We start from the raw sequence: 17,674 nt of genomic DNA on the forward strand, positions 1-17,674 counted from the left end.
GAGTTGGTAGAAGGTGAAAGGAGGATTAGGTCTTGGATTTTAAGAGAAGTGGTTGTGATTTTATCTTTTTTGAGAAGTTTATGATCACATTTGGCATACCTTCTAGTGTCTTTTCACCTATTTTCATTCCTTCTTTATTTTTGTCTTTATCTTTCCTTTCGACCTTCCTAACTTGTGTTTCAACGAAAAAATACCTTCCTAACTTTTTTTTTGTTGAAGAAAACCTTCCTAAATTTTTTTTTTTTTTGAAGAAAGCTTTCCTAACTTGTGTTGTATTCGACAAAAAATAAAAAACTTGTGTGGTGGAAGTTTGGACAGTGACATGTCGTTGAGTAGGGGGATTTTTTTTTTTGTTGAGGAGAGTAGGGGGATTCTTGCTGTTATTTGTTTATAGAGGTGAGTTGTTGTGGTTCTGCTAAAAGATTAATAAATAAATTTTGATCAATACTCAGTTGGTAGTGCATTTATTCAACAATACATAAATCTCTGGTTTGATCCCATGAAAGTGCAAATCAACGAGTATTTAACTTGAGTATAAATGAATTAGCTAGATAGGCTTTTGACCATTAGTTTATGTAAAGTTTAAGCTCTACAATTATCGTGAGTATCAGATCGTATTGATGTGTCAATATCTCAGAAAGAAAATTTGTGATCTATATTGTGAGATAGACCTAGAAATCATAAATTTTCAGTACCACTACATTATAATTTATAATTGTAGTATGCTATAATCAATTATCTCCATGATTCTATATGTATTGTTCATCCACAAATTTATATAGTGTTATCAAAACTAAGTATCATATGGTTAGGTAAAGAACATGATAAGTGGGGTTGCCTTGTGTCCTCTCAACCAGAGGCCTTACCTACTCGGTTTGATTACCCTCACATGTGAGGCTTATGAACCATATCCACAATAGGACAATCTAGTTAGAAAGCTTTAAACATAGCTTTGTCCTCTAGCTTTGTCCTCTCTATTTTGGGTATGGGTCTTGATGGAACATCCAAGCAAGGATGAAAACTATGAAATACTCATTTTGGATAAAAAAAAAAAGTTAAGTGTATATGGAACTTCCACGTAGAAGAGGAAGTGAGTGCATTATCGATATAGTGAGTGCCTTTAAAACTCTCTTTTGGTTTATGTCTCGTGTGTCTTTTTTTTTTATAAAAACATAGTAGAAGAGAATTTATGTCTCGTGTGTCTTTTTTTTTTTATGAAAACATAGTAGAAGAGAATATAACAATGTTATAATCGGTCTAGCCAGAGTAAGCTTCACATAATGCCACTTATTTGTTTCAACAAAAAAAATCACTTATTTGGGTGCAATCTATATATATATATATATATATGTGGGTTACTTTTTTCATGTAGAGGGACGATAAAAGAAGTTAAGTGTACATGGAACTTCCACATAGAAGTGGAAGTGAGTGCATTATTGATAATAGTGAGTGCCTTTTAAACTCTCTTTTGGTTAATGTGTTGTATGTCTTTTTTTTTTTTATGAAAACACAGTAGAAGAGAATATAACAATGCTTTGTTCAACTTCATCAAAGTACCTAAACAAATACCTACTATCCTAAGTAAGTTATAAAGAGTATTTGCTAAGTTCATGTCGCTACATCAGGATTTAACTCCTTATTCTTGATCGGATTTTCTTTAATTTTTTGTTCTTTTAACTTTAACACTTTTAAATTTTATTAAATTATTATTAACTTAAGATAATGTGAATAATTCAAAACTTTGTACTAAGTTTAGTATTTCTTACTTCCTAGTTCCTACTCTCTCTCTATATATATATATAGCATTTTATTATGATAAATTCTTAGGGTTCGATCGGCTTGGTTTGGGCAACTTTGGGCAACTTCTAGAGCCCCAAACCGAAGCCACACCAAATCGGTTTGGATTGCTCGATTTTCGGCGGAACTGAGTCGAACAGTGATTGGTTCAGTCTAAATACTGATCGTCCCCGTTCGACTTGGTTGGCCTATTGGTTCGATTTTTGCTCACCCCTCCTAATAAAGGAGGTTAGTAATTGGAGAAGTTCTATCGGCACCTTCTCGTACATCCATCGTGTTGGATAGTGAAGAAGGGGGATGAATGGTGGGGGATGAGAGATGAACAGGGGTATCGGCCATTGAAGACAAAAGGAAGAAGAAGAAGAAGAAGCAGGGAATAAGAAGATGGTAATGGCACTGAAAACCAAAAAGAAAACTTTCTAAAGAGTGGCTCTTGATACCATGAAAGTAGGAGAACTCTCAATACCCTGGTTAGGGTATTGCCTTTGTATTTATAATGGGAAATTGGGTCAAATGACCTTTGACCCAATTGACTTTGGTGGCATGACCCTTATTTCTCAAGTTCCTTGAAATGACCCTATTTTTGTCATTTTTTTCCAAGTTTGCCCCTCAATATAAATCGAGTCTAGATTTTCTAGACACCCGATTTTGATCCAAACCGAGAAAACCCCCCTCTCTCTCTAGAACGAAATTTGATGGGTTCTTAAAGTTTTCAAAATCATTCTACCCTTCCCTCTTCAATTTATATGGCATTAATCAATGTAATTGAGTCTAAATCATGAAACATCTTGAATCTTCTCTCCCATCTCTTCATCATCGGAAATTTCGCCCAAATTTTTACTTGGTTAGGGTTTGGTCGATTTGTTGAGGTAACTTCATCTTTGTTATGGTTTTTACCATATTTCATCTTCATTGTTAATTTGTTTCATATTATAGGTCGTTTTGTTTGGTTTTGTATGAGTTTTGATTTATTTATGTATTGTTCGTCTTCCTAGGGTTTACCTTGTAATAAGTACATGATTACATTGTTTTATGTTATGTTTTGGTTGTTTATCTATTGTGTAATGTTAAATTCATCTTATGTGTTGCTTATTTTTCAATTTTGGCTTGGGTTTGACCTTAATCTTATGGATTGATTACTTTGCTTGACAATGTTCACCATGTGTTTGTTAATAGTCTTCAATGAATGAAAGTATTGTTAATGTTGTTGAAGTTTGTTCATCATTCATGTGTTTGATAGTTGTCCTCAATGGCTATCATATTCATATCTTTAGGTATTAATGTCTTGCGACACATAAGATAACCTTTTGTGAATGATCCCACTTAAAATATTTGCAACGTGACGAATAATTGAAAGAATGCTAGACATAATTTGCTAATAGTCCTCAATATTAGTAACCTATACTAGTTCAGACTCAGTCTAGACTGTAACCTATACAAGTTTACTTTCCTCGATGAAATCGGTGTTACATATATATAGCTTCTAAATGTATCTATTTTTTGTTGATGTTTGACCTTGTGTTTCCTTGTACTACTTAATAATTTTCAAGCATAAAATCTTGTTTTGTATGTATTTTGGAAGTTGGTAGTACTTTTAATACATGCAAATAATGAATTTATCTTTGTTTTGTAGGATAATTTCTAATGGAATCCGTTAGCGGTTGGTTATTCCATGGTGGTAGATTGTAAAATGTGAATGACGAAATAAAGTATATTGGTGGTAAACACACCGAAAAAGTTCTATCAGACGGGAAAACACTTAGAGAACTTCGTGAAGTTTTTAATAAAATAGTATGTGAAGATAGGAAAAATAGCTTGACAAAATTGAGTTTTATGGTTCCGGGGACAATTCAAAGTACTTCACCTATGGAAATACTTCGACTTATTTTACTTTGATATCTATTACAATTTAGTAATATTAATTTGAATGCTTAAATTTCTTATGGATTTGTCCACACAGTGTGAGAGTAGACATTGAAAGACTCCTTGAGACGGTCTGTCTAGACTGAGACGGTCTGAGTCTAGACTCCTGGAGTCCGAGTCTAGACTCCTGGAGTCCGAGTCTAGACTACTGTACTCTTGTCATATAATACCGTCTAAGTTTTTTTACAACCATGGAAGAACATAAATTTACGTCTTGGAATAGTCACATACATACAATGAGTTCACAACAAAATTAAAAGTGTACAAAGTAAAAGGTCATATTACATTAGAATATATTTCATTGGAGATACATTAAGAGACTTCACAAATAATTTTTCTTCATCGACACAACAATCTTTGTGACAATATCTCTAAATCTTTCTTCTTTGTTATTTGGGTCAAATTTTCAAACATTGCAAATCAAAAATACAAATTCATTCACCATGTATCGAGAAATCGTGGCATACTATCAAAAATAACCGTTTAAGGTCTGAAAATTTTGTAGCTTTTGCTTGCTCTAAAAAATAACGAAAGGAAATCATCTTTCTTAAACTTTGCCTTCAAATTATTACTAAGGTGATAAATGCATGCACCGTGCATTGCATCAAGAAATACAGTTTGAACTCCTTTTCTAATCTACCACCATGAAATAACCAAATGCTCACGGATTCTATTAGGAATTACCCTACAAAACAAAGATAAATTCATTATTTGTACGTACTAAAATTACTACTAACTTCCAAAATACATACAAACATGAGATGAATTCAACATGTAAATTGACAACACATAAGATGAATTCAACATGTAAATTGACAAAAGCGAAGTACCAATTTGAAAAGTAACACTCTCCCCACCCTAAAAGTGTTTCATCCAAATTTTCAGGAATTATGCTTAGCACCACATGCATTAGTGCAGAAAAGGATGACCATAAACAAAAGAACTTTATACACATTATTTTTTAGTTTTAAGCAGCAACTTGCATTAACCTTCATTACAAAAGTCAGCTTCTACACCATATGCAAGGTTCCCAAGTAAAAAACAACAGTTCTGAAGTATCAGTTTGGTCGTGGAAATGTTGTGAAAATGCTGAAGATAAATGAAGAACTTTTGTTTTGTGTTAAAAAAAGTAACTTCATCTTATAAATTCTTGTAAGTTCTACCATTTGTCATGACATCTATATTATTTGGTTCTGGTCCAAGAATTAGGAAGATGTTTGTTGTATACACCAATTAAGGAAGATGAATTCAAGATGTAAATTTACAATCAAACAATACATAAGATGTAGTAATGAAGATGAAGTAAGAACAAACTTCAACAAACATGAACAATATTTTTATTCATTGAGGACTATTAACAAACACATGGTGAACATTGTCAAGCAAAGTAACCAATGCATAAGATTAAGGTAAAACCCAAGCAAAAATTGAAAAATTAACAATATATTAGATGAATTTAACATTAAACATTAGATAAACAATCAAAACATAACCTAAAATAATAGATAATCATGAAGTTGTAAAACTCTAGGAAGATGAACAATAGCTAGATAAATAAAAAACAAATTCAAAACAAAACAAAACAACATATAGTATGAAACGAAATAAAAATCAAGATGAAATAAGGTAACTATAACAAAGATTAACTTACCTCAACAAATCAACCACCCTAACCAAGTAAAAATTTGGGCGAAATTTCCGATGAAGAAGAAGAGATTTAAAATTCAAACCCTAGATGGGAGAGAAGATTCAAGATGTTTCATGATTAAGACTCAATTGCATTGATTAATGCCATATAAATTGAAGAGGGAAGGGTGGAATGATTTTGAAAACTCTAAGAACCCATCAAATTTCGTTCTAGAGAGAGAGGGGGGGTTTCTCGGTTTGGATCAAAATCGGGTGTCTAGAAAATCTAGACTCGATTTTATATTGAGGGGCAAACTTGGAAAAAAATGGCAAAAATAGGGTCATTTCAAGGAACTTGAGAAATAAGGGTCATTCCACCAAAGTCAATTGGGTCAAAGGTCATTTGACCTAATTTCCCATTTATAATCTCATGAAGGTTTTACAAAGTACAAGAATAGCCTTAAAGGAAATAAGAAAATACAAGAGTGTTACATGAGTGTAATTATACACTAATACCATCATGCTCACTTTTTCATTGCAGAGATGAAAACCCTTAGAAAAACATAGTATTTTTTTTCAGAGAAATCCGATCAATCAATCAGTTAATCATGCTTCCCCCTGTAATGGGGAAGAAGAGAAAGGCAGAAACCCTAGAAGAAGAAGTAGAAGAAGAATCCTCTTCTGGAGAATATGAAGAAGTAGAAGTTGACGAAGAAGAAGAAGAAGCCGAAGAAGAAATCGAAGAAAAAGAGCAAATTGAAGAAGAGGCCGAAGAAGAAGAAGAGGCCGAAGAGGAAGAAACCGAAGAAGAAATTGAAGAAGAAGAAGAAGAAGAAATTGAAGAAAAACTTGAAGATGAAAATGGAGAATTAAATGAAGAATCAAAACGAGAAACCCTAAAGAAGCTTCTAGAACCCTTTGGAAAAGACCAACTAATTAAGATCCTGAAAGAAGCTGCTCTTAAGAACCAATCCATAATTGAACAGATCAATCAATTAGCTGATTCAGATCCAACTTACAGAAAAATCTTTATACATCGATTAAGTTACGACATTACAAACGAAACCCTAATTTCATTTTTCAATCAGTACGGTCAGATTGAAGAATGCAATGTCATAATCGATAAGAACACTGGTAAATCTAAAGGTTATGGTTTTGTTCTATTCAAGACTCGTGAAGGTGCAGAAAAAGCCCTAAAACAACCAAATAAGAAGATAGGGAATCAAATTTCATCTTGCAAATTGGCTTCACAACGATCGGAATCAAACCAGCTAGTTTCGGATTCTGTAAGAAGGAAAATTTTCGTAAATAATGTTGGTCAGCATATTCACCCAGAGAGAATTAGGGCATTTTTCTCCATTTTTGGGGAAATTGAAGAATTCATTGCTGGAACAGTTAAGGGTTTTGCCCTAATTGTTTATAAAACATCTGAGGGATGTAAAAGGGCATTAGAAGAACCAATTAAGCTGTTTGAAGGTTGTAAATTGCATTGTCAAAGAGCCATTGAAGGAACTAATGAAGAAAGCAAGAACCTTTTTGGTGACAATTTGGTGGGATTTCGAGGTGTTCTCTCACCAAATGATCTTGCTTTTTCTTATGGAATGGGTAGTTTGAATTCAGGAATTTCGAGTCGAAATTTAAATCCATCATCACTTTTGATGGGTCAGAATCAGGGACTTGGGCATCTCTATCCAATTGCATTGGGTGGACCGTCGAACCATGGGACTAGGGCATCTGTATCGTCTTGGGTGGACAGGAATACTTCAACCATTTCGTCGTCTGGGTTGGGAGTAGGTCTTGGTGGGCAGATTTCGATCAATAGCATAAGCCCGAGTGTAATCGGAAGTTATGATTCTCGGGCAGCTTTGCAAGGGTTAGGTGTTTACCAGAGAGATCAGTTGGGGCAGTCTTCTAGGACCCAATCTGGAGTTGGATCGCTAGGAACAATTCCGTCTTACTTCGGGCGCTAGGTATAACATCTACTCAATCCTAAGTAATTTTTGAATTATATGATCTTGAAATTTTAGTGTAGTAGTTTCTTCGAAGGTTGTGGTTTTTTGTCTGTAATAGCAATTGATGGTGGTTTATGTGATTTACTAGTACTTAAATTTTGTATTGAGTGGATTTTATGGTGTTACGAATGAGATGCATAAAGTCGAAATCTTTACTTTTTTACGCTGAATAAATTTAAGCATGCAATTCGAGTTCGTAATTGAAACTACTGTGATAGTACTAAGTACTAACTCCTGTATGGCTGTATGTAAGTATTTGAGTCGTTTCATTTTCGCCTTAGAGTAATTAGATTGGTCTCTCCTTTCAATGGGATTGAGTTGTCGATTACTACCCATTATAGATAGAGTTCATAATGGTAACTTCTGTCTCTCTTTTTATTCTCCTCTTGTTTTGTCTAACCACAGTTTGGGCAAAGATGTCTGATCACATAACCCTGATCCCATTCTTCCCCGGAGCTTCGTTGGTTTGTTTTCAATTTTCCGAGTTTAAAGACGCAACTACGAAAAGTGCTCAAGTATTGTACTAGCATCACGTTACCATCTTTCTAGGATCGCATAACCCTAACGGCTCTTCAGACTTTAAAGCATCTTATCGCATGTTACTCGGATCCATAAATCTTCTAGAGAGATAGCTTTTTCCTAATTTAGTTTCTCTGGCATCCCAATCTTTTGAAGTGAAAACAACTCTGTACTCGAACACCTTTGGCCTTAGTTTACGACATAGTTGAGTTTTATTTGGTTTCTTTGTTACTCTTTCAGAAGATTGAAGTTTTTAAGCGGTGACTTTTTGTTGACAGGAAAGAGAAAGACATGCTCCATGAAGCTGTTCAATTATGCAGATCATCTTCAAGGCAAGGGTTTTGGTTTGTAAACTTCAGAAGGAGAAACCGTTAGGTTTTTTTTTTGTGGCAGAGCATCATCAAACTAGAAAACTTTTTTGTGGCAGAGCATCATCAAACTAGAAAACAACAGGATTTCAACTTTCAGATGACAAATTGTAGATAATACTTCACTTGATTGGAATTGTAATGAACATAATGTATGTTCAAGCATGATTTTAATTATACACATCAATGCCACTGATTGATCACTGAAATTCCATGTTGTTCAAGACAAGACTATTATAATAAAACCTATGTAGTTGGTCTCGATCTCGGTCCGGCCGAGACGAGACCGAGACGGACCGAGATTCTCGGCCGAGACAGCAAGTGTAGCAATTAGCGAATGGCCTACTACTAACTATAAAACAATTGGTCGGTTATCCCAGAGATAAATCTAGTCATTCGTATTCGTAGGGCGCGGCGGAAACCAAGTAAAAGTATAAAATAGACTCTGGAGGAAGAAAAAAAATCAATCACAGACTTAAGATCGGTACTTTTGATATAAAAAACATAGTACAAGAGAGTCACTCAGTCACTTGGTACATAGTTGTCAGAAGATGGAACTATAAATGGTAGAATTACATTTTCCTCTCAACCACACCAAACGTTTCTCAATCTTCAAAGCCATAAATACTTCCCTCAAGTTGGGATTGTCAAACAAATCTAGTGCAGTATAATATAAGTGATCATCAATACCTTCCAACTCATCCAATGCTTTGACACAATTGGATATCGAAAATCGATCACTACCCTCTGTTACAGCAGCTGTTCTCAACTTGGAAGCCGCCACCATCTCTAATATAGCTTTCACCATTGTATCTTCAACACCCACACCTGTATTTCTCTTTCGATCTGTACTAGGAGTTGTCAAAGATTGTCTTTTGATCTTCTTACTTGGTCTACTCTCATTATCATCTTCGTCTGTAGTCGATAGAGATTCCTCCTGTGAGACCCCTGCTGATTTTGCTCCTGAACTGATAGTAGTTATCACTGCAGTTTTCACATTATCTTCCTCCGTTTCCATGGGTAGATAAACTATGTCGGTGTTCTCATTCTTTGTCGACTCTGAGAATATAGCAGATAGTTGTTTGTAAATTGAGCAACCATTGCTTTTAACTGTCTCGGCATCAGGATGCGCCTGTTAGAGTGAGAAGGAAACACTGATATTTAAAATTGTACAAAAGAAAGTCCTGTAAATCTTCAATTATCATATGGTAAGGCTATTCACGGACAAACCTAATTGGTATAAACAGTTTCACATTTACCCTTATTACCCTGGTCAACCTATCAACTATAGTAGCTTATATATGCTAGCCTGGGTTGCAAGAAAATTCAGGTTCTGCCTATGTCATTATTTGCTATCTATAGTATGGGCTCAAATCCGACATAACCGAGTTGAACCCTAAGGTGCTTCACAAACTCGTCAAAAAAATGCAATTTGCTATCTATAGTATGGACTCAAATCCAACATAACTGAGTTGAACTCTAAGGCGTTTCATAAACTCGTAAAAAATATGCAATGAAAAACGTATGAGACTAAAGAAATGGGAGAAAATGTACCTCAAGGTATTCATCCCACGCTTCATTTGTGCCGATCACAATTTGCCTAGATTCATCCCAAGTGAAGTCATTATGATCAAGAATTGATTTTATACTAGTATACTGCTTCTTGAGAGCAATAAACCGGCTCCTCAATTGCTCCTTGTCCCAATTTAGACCTGTTTTGTTATGAAAACCATCACATATATTCATCCATGCTTTCTTGTCGAACGAGTTGTTTTGTTTGTTCCCTTTTTGAACTTCAACAACCATTAAATCTACCAGAGTTTCTGTCAGAGGTCCATTCCACTTTGCTCTTGACTGTTCTTGATTAGATTGTTGGTTACTCGATCGAGTTTGTCGACTTGATCGACGACTAGCCATCTACAAATCGAAAACTTTAGTTGAAACAGAAAATAACAGAAATCAAAATGAAGAACAACAACAATCATATTCAAATATAAACACATATTAGGAAACAGCAAATTCCAGCTTCAAGTAAAGGGTTATACTGAATATCACTAAAAACCCACTTTGGCAATAGCATATTAGGGCTAGAAAATGTTCTCTGAGGAACAATTTACAAGCATTAAAACCCTAGATAAGTAATCTTCAGTAAAAATTTCATAAACAAAAAATTCTAATCTCTACTAAGAAGGACCTGAAAAAGGAAGACAATTTAGGGAACTAAATAAGATTTCACTGATTTATCAACCAAAAAAATCAGATATAAGTATTTGAAAACAATGAAAACAAACTGATCAAAACCCTAAATCCTAAAACCTAGACTATACCAGTAAAATTTGAGAAGAATAGAAGAAATTCAAAGAAGTACAAAAGAAAGAGAAAAACGGATTACCTTGAAAGAAATTTGATGAACAATCGTTTGGGGGAAATGATTGGTGAGAAGAATTGGGGAAATCGCCCAAAGAGGCACCTTTTTTTCCTGATTATTTGACTTTTGAGCGAGTTAAATCTATTTTGGCCCCCCAATTTGTATTAATTTCGCAAGTTCGACCCCTATGTGCTATATTTGATAACTGGCCAATACCCATAAGCCCTAATAGGCTAATAATAAGTTTGTCCCGCTCAATCTTATTGGGATTTAAGCCTCTCTCACTCCAAGTTTAGGCCGTTACCTCAGTTGTGAATTGAATCTAAGACCTCGGAATTTTGAAATAAATGCAATATCAAAGTACGAACGGGGGTTAGTAGTTGTTGGTCGCTTTCCTTTATCAGTTTGTGCTTATATTTATTAATGATACCCTATTGAACATGCTTTTATAGTCTAGAAACATGTTTAATGTGTAACTTTTTAGGTCAAAACACCGACACAATATATCAAATAATTTCGTTCAGTTCTGTTGCTTGTGTTTCACAAATGTTTACATTATTTGAAGATTATAAACTATAACCAAAAGAAAAGATTTAAGAAATATAGATGAAAAAGTATCTAGAGATATTAATATGTTGTTAAAAAATGTTTACGTCTTTTTCTTATTGTATGTTTAAAATTAGAATAATTTATGATACGTACAATTTGAATCCAAACATGAGCCACAAATAGGGTTTTACAGTCCAAGCATGGACAATAATATAAAAAGTTCTACGCATGTATTCATGGATCCAAGTAGCGACTGACAAACCCCTTAATTACAAGATGAACAAAAAAAAATTAGTACTCCACTATCATTCTTATGGGGGATTTATTTTTCTTAAACTATACGAGGGCTAAACCTGAAAATGTTTTTAACAGAGTGAGCAAAGTCAAAAAGTATTTTCGTTAATTCTCTAACACTAAGTACTTTGTACATAGGTATACATGAATTATTACAGGGTTTGTCAGTGAGATCCTCGGAAATGTTATAAAGACATGAACATAAAGGAAATTTGAAAACGATAAAATGAATTCTACGGACACTAAGAAACGAACTTTTAGAACAATGCATCCAAGTGTTTTTCTGTCTTTCGTTGCAACCCGTCTCAAATTTAATCGTTTGATCAAACAGACCTAAAATCAACCCAACTTAACTATTCAGATGAGACAAGCCAAACATCATGAATCGGACAAACATAATAATTTTGAAGTCTAACTTGAATCAATTCAGACCTTGAGTTAGATTTCAAATTTCGAGCTTTCTTCTACATCGTACCCAACCAGGGTTCCCTTTTAGCCTAAACCTTATTACATACTTTCTCGTGAAAGGACATTCTCGTGAACTCATGAAGTATAACACAACGTGTAAAATGCCTCTCCTAAAAGGAAGAAGATGCACGAGGGGCCGGGGGATTGTGAACCATTCACGGGCTGTGAACCTTACAAGGTTTACTATGAGAGATAGGTCAGTTCATAGTATTAATGGCTCACCAACTTTACAGCTTTAAGGTTTAAAGAAAGATTAAGAGCAACAACTAAAAGGTTCACCTTTTTAGTCCCACATTTTTATAACAGAGTTAGGTATAGAGAAAAAGTTGGTTGGTTACACTGGGCACCTCACATTTATGAAACTTCATTACATAAGCCACACTCTCTCTGGCTCTGTCGCTAGTTTCCTATAGACTCATACATTCAATGGAACAATTGGATCTCTCAGCAGTACCCAAGAACGACGCTAACCCATCCATGCAGAAGAAAGATACCCCATCAAGATCGTCGAACAATAAAATTAGTAGTAAAGTTTCATTCTTTGGCATATTTGGTCATGCCGATAAGACGGATTGTGTTTTGATGTTATTTGGAAGCATTGGAGCTTGTGTTCATGGTGCAGCTCTTCCCATATTCTTTCTATTATTTGGGAATCTTATTGATTCATTGGGTTCTCTTTCAACAGATCATGAAAAGATGTCATCTAAAATCTCCAAGGTAAAGTGGGTTTTCCATTTTTGCTCCTTAAATTTTTCGTGTTTGGTTCTTCTTGTTCAATCTCACCGACGAAAATGTACCCTTTTACGAGTTTCTCCTAAATTTCTTATCCCATTGCAGAACTCTTTGGACTTGGTTTACTTAGGCCTTGTTGTAATGGCATCGGCATGGATTGGTAATCCTTAAGAACTTAAGCTATTTAATTCAGTGTCATTCCTTGAACTTGGTTTACACCAATCAACCGTTTTCAGGTGTAGCGTTTTGGATGCAAACCGGGGAAAGACAGACAGCTCGTTTGCGAGTGAGGTATCTCCAAAGTATCTTGAAACAAGATATTGATTTCTTTGACACAAAAGCAAGTGATGAAGATATTATTTTTCGCATCTCTAGTGACGCAATTCTTGTGCAGGATGCTATCGGAGATAAGGTAGTTATGATTTTGCAGAGGACAGTGTGTTATCGATAAGACAATAGTTACTCAATTTTGGTTTCGGCTAACTTCTTCCCTTTTTTCTTTTCTTTTTTCTTTTCACCACTGCAGATAGGACATTGTTTGAGATACCTCTCTCAATTTGTTTCCGGGTTTGCTCTAGGATTTTTTTCGGTATGGCAGCTAACGCTTCTAACGGTAGCCGTAGTACCTTTAATAGCTATTGCAGGAGGCATATACACGGTTACTATTTCTAGTTTATCGAAGAAGAGTGAGGCTTCATATGCTGAAGCGAGTAAAGTTGCAGAGGAGGTAAACTTAATCATAAATATCCATATAACTTGAATTCGGTATTTATTGTGGCTTCTTAACTATTGGTTTCTTGGAGTCCGACATTGTCAAAGACAAAATCACCATAGTAGCTTGGGTCGATACTTATTTTTTGGAGTCCGAAACTATCTTAGTGTTTAGTAATCTTGGTAACACGACACACCCTTCTCTCACATTTCGACTAATTTAGATAGAGAAGTTGGTAAACTAGCACAATTGGATTAGCTCAACCGAGCTAATAACAATTGAAGATGAACCAAGTTGACATTCTTTTATTCTTTATATGAATCAGATAATTTCACAGATCCGTACTGTATATTCATACGTAGGAGAGGATAAAGCAGTTGAAGCATATTCAAAATCGCTTAAAAACGCCTCAAAGCTAGAAAAGAAGGGTGGAATTGCAAAAGGAATTGGGGTCGGGTTCACGTATGGGCTTCTATTTTGTGCTTGGGCCTTACTTCTTTGGTACTCAAGCATCCTTGTCAGGCATAAAGTCACTACGGGTGCTAAAGCGTTTACGACCATTATAAACACTATCTTCAGTGGATTGTAAGCTTACTCTCGACCGAAAAAATGGATAATAGAAACTATTTATTGTAGTAATGGTTCTCTTGTTTTTTGTAGTGCTCTTGGTCAAGCAGCTCCGAATCTCGCTGCAGTTGCTAAAGGTCGAGCAGCAGCAAGCAATATCATGAACATGATTGAACCAGATGAGAATTCATTTATAGAATCAGATATTGGGATCACTCTACCCAAAGTAGAAGGACAAATCGATTTCTGTGAGGTGTCCTTTGCTTATCCTTCACGATCGAATATGGTATTTGAATGTCTCAGTTTTTCAATTAGTGCAGGGATGACTGTTGCTTTCGTCGGTCATGGTGGGTCGGGAAAGAGCACTGTCATTTCCATGCTTGAACGATTCTATGATCCCACATCAGGTATGTTAAATACCCGTAACAAGAATAATGATACGACCCAATTGACAAGAAACTTCGAGAAGTTTCATTTGTATATGTTTCCTCTGTAATGACAAAACAACGAAAATGAGGAATATTTTTTGATCGAAATTTTGGGTTAAACATAATCATTATGTATGTATATCTTGTAACTCGTAGGTAAAATACTACTAGATGGACATGATCTAAAGAGTCTTCAATTAAAGTGGCTAAGGGAACAGATGGGTCTAGTTAGCCAAGAACCAGCATTGTTTGCAACAACTATAGCTGAAAATATTCGATATGGCAGAGAAAGTGCCAATTTCGAGCAAATTATAGACGCCACAAAAGCGTCTAATGCACATTCTTTCATACAAAGTTTGCCCGACGGTTATAGTACCCAAGTGGGAGAAGGAGGAACTCAACTATCTGGAGGACAAAAACAAAGAATCGCCATTGCAAGGGCACTACTAAGAAACCCGAAGATTCTACTCTTAGACGAGGCAACAAGTGCTCTTGATTCAGAGTCTGAACTTCTTGTTCAGAAAGAACTCAATAAAATTGTTTCAAACAGAACAACGATCGTTGTAGCGCATAGACTGTCAACAATTCGTGATGTTGATAAAATCATTGTTTTGAAGAATGGACAAGTCGTTGAAAGCGGAACCCATTTCGACTTGATGTCTAGAGGTGAAGATGGAGAATATTTTGGTCTTGTTAAATTGCAGGTATCATCAAATGACGAAGACGAGGATCATGGAGATAAGTCTAGTAGTCGTCTTGGAAGTTCGATCATTTCTGATAACGGAAGTCAATATCAAAATAAGATGGCTGACAAAAGAGAGCTCACTCCAGACAATCATGAATTAGTATGCAGAAACTCCAATTCATCATCTTCGATTGTGAAACTAGTTAAAATGAACAAACCAGAGTGGCCATTTGCAGTACTTGGCTCGGTTGGCGCTATTCTGGCAGGCATGGAAGCTCCTCTATTTGCACTTGGAGTAACGCATATCCTGAATGTGTTCTACTCGCAAAACGATTCACAAATCAAGCAAGAAATGAGACTCATCTCTCTCATATTTATGGGAGCCGGAGCTGTCACAATTCCAATATATTTCTTACAACACTACTTCTTCACGTTGATGGGAGAGCGACTAAGTACTCGCGTCCGTCTTTTCATGTTCTCAGGTTCTTCCCTTATCCCTCACAAAATCGACTTTTTCATAGTTTTTAGTCACCGGTTGCTTGTTTTTCGTCCATTTTCACCGTTTCAGACTTGTTTATGTTTCTTTCTTTTTGCCTCAGCTATACTTCGTAATGAGATTGGATGGTTCGATTTGGATGAGAACAACACTGGATATTTAATATCAAATTTAGCAGCAAGCGCAACCTTAGTAAGAAGTACAATTTCCGATCGTCTCTCGACAATCATGCAGAATATAGCTCTCACAGCAACAGCATTCGTCATTGCTTTTGCATTTAGTTGGCAAATGGCTTCCGTCGTCATTGCTACTTTTCCACTTCTCATTGCAGCTTCTATTACTGAGGTAAGTCTTGTTACCTTAATATCAAAATTGGGATTATTCGAAGCTTCTCTTTTTGGCGTGGGCGTTTCTGCCTCTATCCTTGGCATGCGATTAAAAAACTTCAATGTCCAAAGCTACCGATGTATATTGACCCTTGTTTGTTTCTCTTTTCTGCAGCAACTATTTCTTAAGGGATTTGGGGGAGATTATACGAGTTCTTATTCTAGAGCTACTTCTCTTGCACGTGAAGCGATAACAAACATTCGCACAGTTGCTGCATTTGGTGCAGAAGAGCGAATTTCGACAAAGTATGCTTATGAATTAAGTCTACCAAACAAAAAAGCTCTTCTACGCGGGCACATATCAGGCCTCGGATATGGGTTTTGTCAGCTATGTTCATTCAGCTCCAAAGCACTTGGCCTTTGGTATGGGTCTACTCTAATCAAGAATGGACAGGCAAGTTTCGGGGACATAATGAAGGCATTTATGGTTTTGATAGTCACTGTATTATCAGTAGCAGAAACACTTGCCCTTGCTCCCAATATCGTTTTGGGATCCCAAGCTCTTGAATCAGTGTTCCGTATTCTTGATAGGGGAACTGCTATAGACTCAAACGATCCGTTGGTTGAAGTGGTGAGAGAACTTAAGGGAGATATAGAATTCAAGAACGTGAGCTTTAGGTACCCGTCAAGGATGGATATAACAGTACTAGAGAACTTGTGTTTGCAAGTTTCAGCGGGAAGCAGTCTCGCGTTAGTAGGTCAAAGTGGAAGTGGAAAAAGCTCTATAGTCTCACTCATAATGAGGTTTTATGACCCAAATTCGGGTCAGATTCTAATAGATGGTTGTGATATTAAGAGTTTAAACTTGAAATCAATGAGGTTGAAAATCGGGTTAGTTCAACAAGAGCCAGCATTGTTCTCTAGTACGATATACGAAAACATCTTGTATGGGAAAGAAGGAGCTTCAGAGATTGAGATCATCAAAGCAGCAAAGGCAGCAAATGCTCATGAATTCATTAGTAGAATGCCGAATGGATATCATACTAAAGTCGGTGAGCGAGGAGTTCAACTATCAGGAGGACAAAAACAGAGAGTGGCAATAGCTCGAGCAATCTTAAAAGACCCATCGATACTTATTTTGGATGAAGCAACTAGTGCATTGGATATGGCTTCTGAGAAGTTAGTTCAAGAAGCACTTGATAAGTTAATGGAAAGACGAACGTCTATAATTGTAGCTCATAGGTTATCATCTATACGTAACGTGAATAAGATATCGGTATTGCAGTATGGGAAGGTCGCCGAAATGGGTAGTCATGAAGAACTTATGAACAAGTCTGATAGTATTTACGCACAACTAGTTAGTTTACAACAGAGAAACAATGGAGTTCTCACATAATTGCTAGTTGAAGGATTAAGGGATTCGTCATCGTGGTCACCACCACCTCTACCTCCTCCTCCATCACCACCACCACCACATCGGCCACCACCACCACATTGGTCACCACCACAACCATCACAGCACATGCTACAATGTTTTGCATGACACTAGCTTTTCATATATTTTGTTGCCATTTAACAATTTGGCATTATTGTGGAACACAAAGTTAAAGCTTGATCTTCCAATAAATATATTTGGAAACATTCCTAAACTTGACATTTACTAAAAGTAGCAAGCGAACCACGCCATATAGATCATCTCAAAATGTATCGGCGAATAAAAATTATTGAGTTGAGATGGTTTTGAAGTGTTCATGTCAAGATTTTACCTGTTTTCTTAAACTCGGTTTATACAAGTGTCGTTATA

General features: G+C 35.8%; 3 protein-coding genes and 1 long non-coding RNA gene across 4 annotated transcripts; 2 read left to right on the forward strand and 2 right to left on the reverse strand.

Moving 5' to 3' along the window:
• Positions 1–4,004: 4,004 nt before the first annotated feature.
• Positions 4,005–5,764, reverse strand: LOC147570677 (uncharacterized). Its single transcript, XR_015231495.1, has 2 exons — positions 5,372–5,764; positions 4,005–4,405 (listed from the first exon to the last, which is right to left on the reverse strand). It is a non-coding gene; the product is annotated as an uncharacterized LOC147570677 (long non-coding RNA).
• Positions 5,765–5,861: 97 nt separating this feature from the next.
• On the forward strand, positions 5,862–8,454 carry LOC147570678 (UBP1-associated protein 2A-like). The gene is made up of 2 exons (XM_086657229.1): positions 5,862–7,316; positions 8,156–8,454. Exon 1 carries the CDS (start codon positions 5,955–5,957, stop codon positions 7,314–7,316), a length of 1,362 nt encoding a protein of 453 aa, XP_086513355.1. The 5' UTR covers positions 5,862–5,954; the 3' UTR covers positions 8,156–8,454.
• A 263-nt stretch (positions 8,455–8,717) lies between these two features.
• On the reverse strand, positions 8,718–10,896 carry LOC147570679 (uncharacterized). The gene is made up of 3 exons (XM_086657234.1): positions 10,638–10,896; positions 9,800–10,162; positions 8,718–9,377 (listed from the first exon to the last, which is right to left on the reverse strand). Exons 2-3 carry the CDS (start codon positions 10,160–10,162, stop codon positions 8,790–8,792), a joined length of 951 nt encoding a protein of 316 aa, XP_086513360.1. The 5' UTR covers positions 10,638–10,896; the 3' UTR covers positions 8,718–8,789.
• Positions 10,897–12,192: 1,296 nt separating this feature from the next.
• On the forward strand, positions 12,193–17,622 carry LOC147570680 (ABC transporter B family member 13-like). The gene is made up of 9 exons (XM_086657219.1): positions 12,193–12,641; positions 12,762–12,816; positions 12,893–13,068; positions 13,183–13,383; positions 13,694–13,953; positions 14,029–14,342; positions 14,520–15,530; positions 15,648–15,889; positions 16,046–17,622. The coding sequence occupies exons 1-9, from the start codon at positions 12,351–12,353 to the stop codon at positions 17,264–17,266; spliced, it is 3,771 nt and encodes a 1,256-aa protein (XP_086513345.1). The 5' UTR covers positions 12,193–12,350; the 3' UTR covers positions 17,267–17,622.
• The last annotated feature ends 52 nt before the right edge of the window (positions 17,623–17,674 follow it).

Source organism: Eschscholzia californica, unplaced genomic scaffold (genome assembly GCF_041429995.1).
Source record: "Eschscholzia californica isolate CP2 unplaced genomic scaffold, dmEscCali1.0.p SCAF_1, whole genome shotgun sequence".
In the NCBI taxonomy this organism is placed as follows: domain Eukaryota; kingdom Viridiplantae; phylum Streptophyta; class Magnoliopsida; order Ranunculales; family Papaveraceae; genus Eschscholzia; species Eschscholzia californica.